At 41.0% G+C, this 10,093-nt stretch overlaps 1 protein-coding gene across 1 annotated transcript; it reads left to right on the top strand.

Annotated features, from left to right (window-relative positions):
- The first annotated feature begins 3,764 nt into the window (after window positions 1–3,764).
- On the top strand, window positions 3,765–9,403 carry STRIT1 (small transmembrane regulator of ion transport 1). The gene is made up of 3 exons (XM_056358915.1): window positions 3,765–3,975; window positions 8,768–8,867; window positions 8,957–9,403. Exons 1-2 carry the CDS (start codon window positions 3,963–3,965, stop codon window positions 8,860–8,862), a joined length of 108 nt encoding a protein of 35 aa, XP_056214890.1. The 5' UTR covers window positions 3,765–3,962; the 3' UTR covers window positions 8,863–8,867; window positions 8,957–9,403.
- The last annotated feature ends 690 nt before the right edge of the window (window positions 9,404–10,093 follow it).

Below are 10,093 nucleotides of genomic sequence, written 5' to 3'. Positions count from 1 at the left end.
GTTTTCTAAAACATCAGTACTGTTTTTTCCCCTTAAAATTGCTTTCTCTTCCAGAAAGACTTATAGCCCTGCTGGCTTACTCTGTTCCTCCTAATTTTGGCCCTAAGTCACTTCAAGTACTGAAGGCATTTAAAGCATTTAAAGTGCATTCCTAGCTTTGAGCAGTTAATGGGACTGAAGTCAAGAGGCTGCTCAAAAGACTGCTTTAAGCGAGACAAATCTGTTTGAGTACCTTAGTGAACTGGAGGCTAAAATAGAGATCTCATTTCTGACCATAACTAACCATCCGAGTCTAACTCTGAATATGGAGTATTTCATCGTCCCAGCACAAACAGAGAGAAAAAACCTATATAAAAATTATAATGCAAATTGAAACTTTGAAAAATTGAAATGAAAATGAGGGAGTTGGTTTTCTTGTGTATTGTTCTTCAGTAGGCAAAAAAAGTAGATGTTTTTTGCCACGAATCATTCTCTCGAGTTTTTTCTTAAGCGTTGTGTACTCCCCTTGTTTTTTTATATTTGAAACTGTCCCCCAGCTTTTTTTTTTTTCAGCTCTTGGACTGAGATCTATTATAGAATTTATGTCTGCAGTTCATTCCTCTGTTCCAAACAGAAGATGTGTTGTTCAAAATAATGTCTATATTGTTACATTATTCTTTGCTGCAGTTACAACTTTTATATCCTTAACCTTATGCTTTAGACTTGCAGAACAATACTTACTATGCTTGCAGCTAAATCAGGGTAGTAGTTAGCAAAACTATTGTGAACTATTGTGAACTCTCTGTCCATGTTTAAGGCAACTAGGCCTGGAAAGATCCCAATCTGTGAAGGTCAGATTGTCTTGTTAGGAATACATGGTTCCTGGTAGAAATTATTTCCATTAGATCAGATGTACATATATAATTAGCAGAACCAAAACAGATAGGATTCTTACGGTAACAGCTATGCAGCCAATGACGTTACTGTTTCAGAGAGGTGTTTTTTTCAATAAATATATTACACAGAACAGAATCATATTTATTTTTACAACAAATTGGATCTTATCCTGAAGAGTCTGCTCTGTAGCAGAGCTAGACAAAGAATGTAAAGCTGGCATTTTATTCTTGTCTCAAAATGATGTGATGCACTGAATTGTGCACGACATAATATAATGTTATATAGCCCTGAGTTTTAAAAGTAATACCCAGTATGGATAAGCAGTAATGAAATCACTTTCTTTACATGGTGCTTGGGGAAAGGCAGGCATTTTTTAAGAACTGTCTTTCTTGCTCAAGAATGCAGAGGACTGGCAAAAGGCAGCAGTGGAGATGTACCAGGCATGTCCAGTACCAGAAAACTTCAGTACTCTTGAGAATTTGCCATTTCTGTTGTTATATTGGCATACCTGTCTGATCAAATGGATCTCTAGAAACCAGTGCAATTCCTTTGACTAGTTTCCCTGGGCAGATAAACACAATCCTTTGAGGGGACTCATTGAGCCTTTATTGTGAAGTGTGCCCAGGGCTGGAGATGCTGCAAGTGCCATCGCAACTGCAGGGAAACCACCCATGGGAAATTCTAGAAAGTAACAGGTTCCAGAAATTCTGCTGGTTTTAAGATGACATTAAAATCTACGAAGAAGATATTATCACATGATTGCTGATACTTGGTAGAAAGGAGTTCCAGGTCCCAAAAAAATCCTTTAAGTCCTGTACTCCTGCTAGGAGATGTGGGACTCTGATTCTTCAGCCAGCAGAATCTTACTGGTATGGACCTGGTGTTAGTGAGCAGACAATAAAGCTTGACATTTCTGTTCCATCTGCAGAACTGGAAATAATGCCTCAAAGTACCTGAAGTGCCTCGTCATACAAAGGGAAACACAAGGACCTAAGAGACAGTGAGCACAAACCCATTGAGGAACAGGTTGGTCAAGATGCTGATTGCAGAAATTGATAAAAACTTCCTTAGGTGACGTGACTTGGCTTCAGTTATTTTTCTGTAATCGTCATCATGGAATTCATGCCAAACTCAAAAGATCAAAAAATGGGGACTGTTTATAGTATACAATGAAACCAATCTATACAAAGCTAAATTCATCACTGATGTAAAACAACTGTCTTCAGTGAAGTCTTGCCAGAGTTGAATGCTGCTCTATCGCACTGTGTATGTTAGAATGGTTTCTAAGATACTGATCACAGCAATACAAATAATTGTATTTAAAATATTCCACTGCCATTCTTTTTTTGTTCATTCCAGATGAAAGTACTCTGCGGATGGACACGAGTCATGTGTAGCCTGGGGCCTGCAGTTTCCATTCTTGCATCTATGAAAAAAATTATATTCCTGTAAAAATAGCCGGACATTTAATTGCATTTCCTATGGGTATTGAAGGCTGTCTTTCCCAACTGTTTTGTAGGTGTAGCATCGGGCATGTATCTGCACCCTTCTGCTCTGCCCCTGCGGTCATGGACTGGGCAGGAACTGAGAAAGGATCCCTGGAAAGCAGCTCCTGTGCACAGGAACAGACCCTTCTGTGGTAGGGGCTGGGACTGCATTTCCATTATAACAAGTACTGGTCCTTTCAAAATGAAATACTTGAGTTATGAACCTGCTTTAGAACAAGTTAGATTGTGTTGGTATGAAAAGCCAGGGTTTTTTCCACCTGGTGCTCTAGAATCTGACATTGGCTTAATTCGTTTTCTTCAGGCTGTCTGATAAATAGCTCCAAGGAAAATGCGATCTCCGCATCCATTGTAAGAGAAGAAGCAGTTCTGAAAAAGGTGATAATTGAAATTTATTTTTTAATGTAAAGTATTTAATCTTTAATCAACAAGCACATAAGAAAGGGATAATATCTTTTAGAAGGTCTGCATAATGTGTTTCTGAGCAGCCTTGTCTTCTGGGAGCCCACAGCCAGTTCCTCTGAACTATACAAACATCCAGATTAGATCTCTTCAAAACATCCTGTGCACCTGTTATATGGAATAGCTTTTGAACAGCGATTTGTGTCCTTTTCCATTTCAGAAACATGTAGAAAGAACCCCCATTTCGTTTAGGATCCAGGCACAGCTTTGAAATGAGATTATGCATAAGCTTGCTGAATGTTAAGAGAAAATGCCCTCCCATCCCTGAAAAAAAGCATTTGCTCAGGGGCGTTTTGCTAACATGTGATGCACCTGTGTGTTCCTCCCAATGTTCTGTCCAGGACTTCATTTCTCTAATAAATGTTGAGTGGGTTTCTTATGCTTATTGATCAAAAGCTGTTGCCAGGATCACTCCAAGGGATCGTTATATGGGAGATCTCCTTTTCTGGGATACAAGCTAGTGCACAGTTTGTCCTTTGGCTCAGATCTGGCACTCATCTCCATGTTTTTTCTCTTCTGAATTAGAGACAGTTTGCAACAATGTATCCTATTTAAGACAAAATCATTCTCAGATTATCTTAGGAACGTTCCTCCCTTGAATTTTGTTACCTGCTAGCCACAGGAGTACAAGATACCTGGTGGTGCTTAGCAAGTAACTAATAACTATAGAAATACATATAAACTATTACTGAATGGTACTTGGCTTGGTTTTTTGATAGGAGAGGGATGAGAGCAGAGTGGGACACCAAGAATGAGCTGGATCCCTGTCATGCTCTAAATATGTGGATGCACAAAAATATTACATGAACTCTCATGTGGTACTTCACGGCTGCGAAGAGACCATGGAGCAGTTTTTGCCATTGTTTCTCTCCCTCTTCAAAAAATGACCCCTCTTTATTCACTTTTCTGTGCAGTTGCAGGAATAGGAAGTGGTAACCTTGAATCCCATAACTCCTGCCTTTTTAGACAATTGAATGCATATAGGCCAAAACTGGCATCAGTGAGCAAGGCAGCTGCAGCACATTCCAAATATTGCTCTATTTAAAGCATCCCAAGGCTCACAAGAACAACTGCAGAGGCAAACCTTAAAACTTGCCAATAAAACTAGCAGAGAGGGGAATGGCAGAACCAGGTAAGATGAATGGGTAAATGTGAATGTAAAAGTGTAGTCTTTAAACTCATAAATGTGAGTAATACAAAGTGAAAATACTCAGCTATTTTATTCTTGTATGATACACTATTTTATTTTTCAGTAAGAAAGTGTAATCAGTTTAAAAGCTAATTCTAACAGCAATGAGTTTAAAGTAGCTTGGGTTCCTCCTGTATTTCTTAATCCTACCAGTTTTGTTTTCTGAATGTTTTCTTTTGTAGTTGTAATTTTGGCTAATTTAATAGAACAGAACTGTGTAAAATGAGTTACTTTGACAGCATTTTAGATATATACTGTCTGTGCAGCTGAAATCTGAGTGTAATACTAGGTGAACATATAATAATCTAGATTTTAACCCGACAAAGCCCAAATGGCAGAGCAAAATGAAATTTTAAAAATGGCCTTTTCGTTATAAGCACGTTTCCACTTTCTCCAAGGAGAAAATGCATTTCATAAAAAAATCCATTTTATATTCATTGCAATTTTCTCTTTATTTAAGTGTAAGAGATTTTGATGGTGAATCATCCAGAAGTTTTAATGTGATGTTAGGTGTGTACACAGTTGTTCAGGTAGTACTTTTCTTTGTAAAAGTAACTTTTTATATACATCTTCATAGCTATATTGAAAGTCTTTATTATCACCCTTGTTTTGCACCACTACCACTGTTATCTAAGGATAGTGGAATACTGCTAAACTCAGAACAGGTTACTGAATGTACCTGAATGTTTCCTAATTTTAGTTTTCATTGATATCCACAGAAATTATACTGGTATTCTACCAGGAATTAGTACTTAACCATATTTCACGTTAGTAGGATGTGTTTTGTTATGTGTGTGTAGGGTGGGGTATTTTGGATTTGTTTTTTTGTTGTTGGTTTGTGGGAGGTTTGTGTTTGTTTTTTTTTGGGGGGGGGGGATATAATTAAAAAAAAAAAAAAAGTCATGTGGCCATAATCTCTCAGCACTAGCCCTTGGGCAGCAGTGGCGACTACCCAGGCCACTGGGCTTGACTGCCTCCCACCCACAAGTGCCTGTGTGCCCTGCCTGGGGAGACACACACCTCCCTGGAAACCTCAGGGAGCAGATTAGAAATGGTTGGGCAACCTCACTGAAATGAGTAACCGCAGAGTTTGCATGGTTTTTAAATACGAAGCTGGCAAATGCCTTCAACACAAAAACCTGTCCATGTCAGTTCTGTGGTTAAATCAGATTTCAGAGCACCACAGCCTCTACAGACAGCACACGAGAAACATGGAAAAACTTGTCTGTTAGGACTGGCAACTGGGAGACAGAATCACAGAACGGTTTGTGTTGGCAGGGCCCTTAAAGCCCACCTAGCTCCAGCCCCCTGCCCCGGGCAGGGCCACCTCCCCCCAGCCCAGGTTGCCCAGAGCCCCGTCCAGCCTGGCCTTGAGCCCTGCCGGGGACGGGGCACCCGCAGCTGCTCTGGGCAGCCTGGGCCAGCGCCTCCCCCCCCCCCCAGCACAGAATTTCTTCCTAATATCTCATCTAAACCTACCCTCTTTGAGTTTAAAGCCATTCCCCTTGTCCTGTCACTACATGCCCTTGTAAAAAGCCCCTCTGATAGTCCTCCGGGCATGCCCTCACATTCCCTCCTAGTCTGCTGCCCAGCGTGGCGCTCAGACTGCCATCCCAGTGATGGGTTAGCGCTTTGGTTGTGTGTGTGCATGTGTAGCCTGGATGAGATACAAAGAAAACCTGCATGAAATTCTGAGGCATTTTGGAGTAGGGAACATAAGTCTGTGAGTTTGAGCTTGACAGGCTCAGGCAGGGAAACATTCCCCTTTTTTACCTGCCAAGCCTCTGCCTGTTTAAAGTAAACGGGAGTTTTTCCACATGGTATCTTGGGGTATCCTTGTCAGTGCAGTTGGGGCCAGACATTTCAGGGTGAAGGCAGCAGCTCGGTGAGACCAGAGGCATCATTTTGCTCATGGTAACTGGTAAGAGTTTTGGCTGACTACGGTCAGCAAAACCAAGCCAATGTACAGGGCTGGATAAAAGCTAAACCCTAGGAAAAAAGAAGATCGTGGTCAGGTTAAGTTTATCAATATATTTAGGCTGTGTTTAGCTTGGAAACCTCTGCTGCTGTATCCTGTAGTTGAGGGATCCTTGACTTCACAGTGGTACTTGGGCATCCCGTGCTGGGCAATTCCTGGGGCTTCTGACTTGCAGAAGCAGAAAGCTTGAGGGTCTGTTTATCATGTGCAGAGGAGCCCTGCTGTAGCACAGCAAAAGTGCTGTGTGTTTGCTGCTCTGAGCAGCCTCCTTCTGTTTATTTTGAGATAAATTTATGTTTGAAGTAGAGAAAGATAACTACAATGGGGGAAAAAGAAAGCAATTTGTAGCTAGAATGACAGTTTACATACATAGATCACAGTGAGATTCCTTTATTTATTCTCACTGCCATCCAGAATTGGCTTTTTTATTTCATCAGGCTCTGGCTTAAACCCTTGAAGCCAGGTCTGTTTAAAGCAATACTTCTGACTGCTCCTCAACAACCCACATTTCCCTTGGTATTTGCTTACACGTGCACTCATTCAAACAGCAATTATAATGAAACCTCACGTTTTAGGGTTTTAGCTGGTTGCCTGCCGGGGTCAGTAAAGATTTCGTTCTTTCCAAAACACAGTTGCTTAGAAGGATTCTGCTCCCTTGCTGCTAGTCCCTCCACACCCCATCACCACCACAGGCTGGGAAGCAGACAATGTGGATCTTCTCCGGCTGGTGGTGCCCACAGCCTTACTCCACGGCAAGGGTAATACTGCTTCTCAGGTTTAGGCTTGGGATAGTTTTCCCTTGGACCAAATATCAGGACCTTGGAATTTGTCACCTTCTGAGGCCTTACGAAGGGGTTACCTGCTTGGATGTCTCACTCTGCCAAGCCCTATAGCCTTGTGCATGTCTTGCACTTCACTGTCTCCCGCTCATGGCATAAAATACTGTCTTCCAAGCAGTTGCTTTAGTAGAACTCAACTCTTGGGGTATCTTGTCCTTTGACATACAGGAGATCAGACCAAATGCTCTCATGGTCATTTCTGTTCTTAAACTGTGAAACACAAGTACTCCCAATGGTGCCCATGAAACTCTATCCCTTGGAGCCAGCTGCTTGCTGCCTCGTGACAAATGCTGGGCACAGCATTCCTGCTGACCCTTCAGGACATGCCTGCCTCTCTTACCTTACTGCATTTAAACTGGATCTCATATAACAACACACCATATTCAGTAGGCACAACAGCAACTCAACAGAGCTCTGTCAAAACTCTTCCATGTACTGTAGTAGGATCCAGCCCTTTATTTATAATAGAACCTTTAGAAAAAATGGCAAGTAAATAGAAATGATTCCCATCAGAAGTAGCTTTACCTTACAAAGTGTCAAAGGAATAACAGACTTTAAATGAAATGGGTGAGGGACTCCCCTGTGTCAAAAGGACACCCCAGCTTCAGTGCAGGGTTTTACCTTTTTGCTGTGCCATTGCTTATCTGCTTGATATTGTAATGGCAGCACATGCAGATTTTCTGTCTGTGTGTTCTCTCTTTCCCTCTAGGTAGATACACCATGTAATGTCATGGTGAGATGTGTTTGTGTTGTGCATAGCTTTACAAAAGCGATGTGGAAAACTTTAATTTATTAAGCATCCCTCCGAAGTCTGTCTGCTTGATCTAAACTGTGCAAGGTGTTGTGAATAGTTTTAAATTATTTATTAATCCCTTCAAAACCCTGGAAGTCTTTTAACTGCAGAAAGATGTGCTTTAAAACACTGTAATATATTGGTAAGTAATATGATCTGAAAGGCTGATAAGCTACTTTCTGGCAAGCTTCTGCTATTTGCAGGAAACTGATAGAAGGGTCTTTGAAATTCTGATGCTGTACAGAAACGTATTTATATAGAGCTGTAGTTCTGCTTTCTGCATGCTCCTTGAAGACCCGTTGGCTGCATGGGACTCCACATCTCCATGTAATTTTTTAGCTTGTTCTATTAATAGTGGGCAATACAGGCAATATGTTGCATGTTTGTGCCTGGCCCAACTCGGCCAGGCAGGTGGTACATCCCACTGGAAACTCTTTATGTTATTTTCTTACTTGAAAGCGGGAAACACTCTTGCAGTGGTTAATTACATCAACCTTAACTACTCCGTATCGCTGCAGTGCCAGGATAGGAGAGGGCTAAGTCGGGCATGGTGTGCAGAAAGCATGGCCTGATGCACAGCTGCTGGCAAATGTCCCTCCAGGGTGTGGGAACTCATACAGCATCCCCTCATTGCAGTCCCAGGTGCATTGATCTTAAATAGGTGTGGTGTTAAATAATCACTGTATATTTGGTTTACTGTTGCCAACCTAACAAGGCTTCTAGAAGGTGTTGTACATGTCAGCAATTGAATCCTGAATCTGCCAGGACAGCTACTGTCAATAAAGTCCAGTACAGATGTTCTCCTGGTGACCTATGGGGAGCAAGGACAGAACCGTGCTTTCTGTCTCCCCGTACCCTGCTTCTTTTGGAAGTGCTAACCCTTGTACGTATCCGATTGCAGAGGCCACTGTGTGGAAATCTGTTTGGGCTTTTGCTATGTATTCCCATTAGAAGGCCTGCCAAGATATGGTGACGTAGTGCTAAAAATAGCAATCATAGATAACATGGCCTAAGCTCACAGGTATCTTTTTGCTCCGATAATTGTGGTTTTGATGTGTTTAATTTAGTGAATTTGACATCAACGTAATGTGGCCTTTCTGAAAAAGACCATCTTTTCTCTTTCAGCCCAAGTCCCACTTTCACATCTTGTTGTACCTATACTCCTTGCCGTTGGCTGGATAGTGGGTTGTGCACTGATGGTTTACATTGTCTTCTCTTGATGGAAGTAAGTGACTCGTGCAGTATCACATACTATCCACGCTTTCTTTGGTTTGCACTGCCACCTTTTTAAATGTTATTTTCTTTGTCTTACAGGACAGAAGAATTTACAATGATGTTTATTAGAAGAATCTGGAAGCTAAATTGAAATTTCTATTGACTAAAATTTGTATAAAATGAGTTATTTATAATATCAACACTGTAAACATGGTGTATGCTTTTTATCCCCAACAAAAGTTTTATGTGCTAATTAGAGCATTAAGAAGAATCATCAAACCAGTTTACCAGTTTTAAAATGGTTTGTAATTGACAGAGTAGTTTTTGGGAGTCCAGTGGTAGGTCCGATACCTGCCTGTTCTGCAGCCTGTTCTTCTGTTGTTGCCACCTTGAATTTAAGCAGTATTGGAAACAGTATTCCCCGAGTTAGTGATGCAATGGTGGGCAAAAAAGAGAGTTAAGCTCATTTGTGAGGTGTGCTGAGCTGGGGGAGAAGTATCTCAATGTATTTGGGAACATTTTAAAGTGAGTTAAGACTTTTTTTTTTTTTTAAGTTTTGTAATAAAAAATAAACTATTGAATTTAAAAAGTTGAGGTGGTACACTCTCCCTATCCCAAGGTCTGAAGTGTTAGTGTCTAAATTTTCTGAAACTACATTAACTTCCTATTTTAAAAAAGCAGTCAGTCATACAAGCACACTAATACATAAATCAAAATAAGTCCTTTAGAAAGGCAGACAGGAAAACATACCTGGAAGCAATGCATCCTAAAATATATGACTTGCTTTCTAAATCCTAAAACTTTGGGGTTTTGTTTAATAGTATATAGAGAAGTATCAAGTTAACTGCCAGTCTCTTCTGTTTACATGATGTTCAGGGCCCAATTTTGTATTTTTCCACTGGCAACCAATCCAGTCCTTGTCAAATTAAATGCTGCTGGACTCAGCGGGCACTGAACTGAATCGAGACCATGTGGAATTCTAGCCCTGTTTTCTGGCATGCTGGCAGCCCTGCTCAGCTGGCACCAGCCAGGCTGCAATTCAAGGAGACTGGAGAACAAAGCTAGAATTAAGAATGAAACTAAATAACTAGTCTGGAAAAAATGCTCTGCAATAGGTGAAAATTCAATTTCTACACCTTGCAGGAACTGTTAAAAAGTGCAAGCACGGGACAGGGAACTGCTGGCTGGGTAGCAATTTTCAGAAAAGAGCCTGGGAATTGCCATGTATCACAACCT

The sequence above is a fragment of the Falco biarmicus genome, chromosome 13 (genome assembly GCF_023638135.1).
Source record: "Falco biarmicus isolate bFalBia1 chromosome 13, bFalBia1.pri, whole genome shotgun sequence".
In the NCBI taxonomy this organism is placed as follows: Eukaryota; Metazoa; Chordata; class Aves; order Falconiformes; family Falconidae; genus Falco; species Falco biarmicus.
Note: the sequence above shows the minus strand (reverse complement) of the source record. Positions and strands in the feature narration are given on the sequence as shown.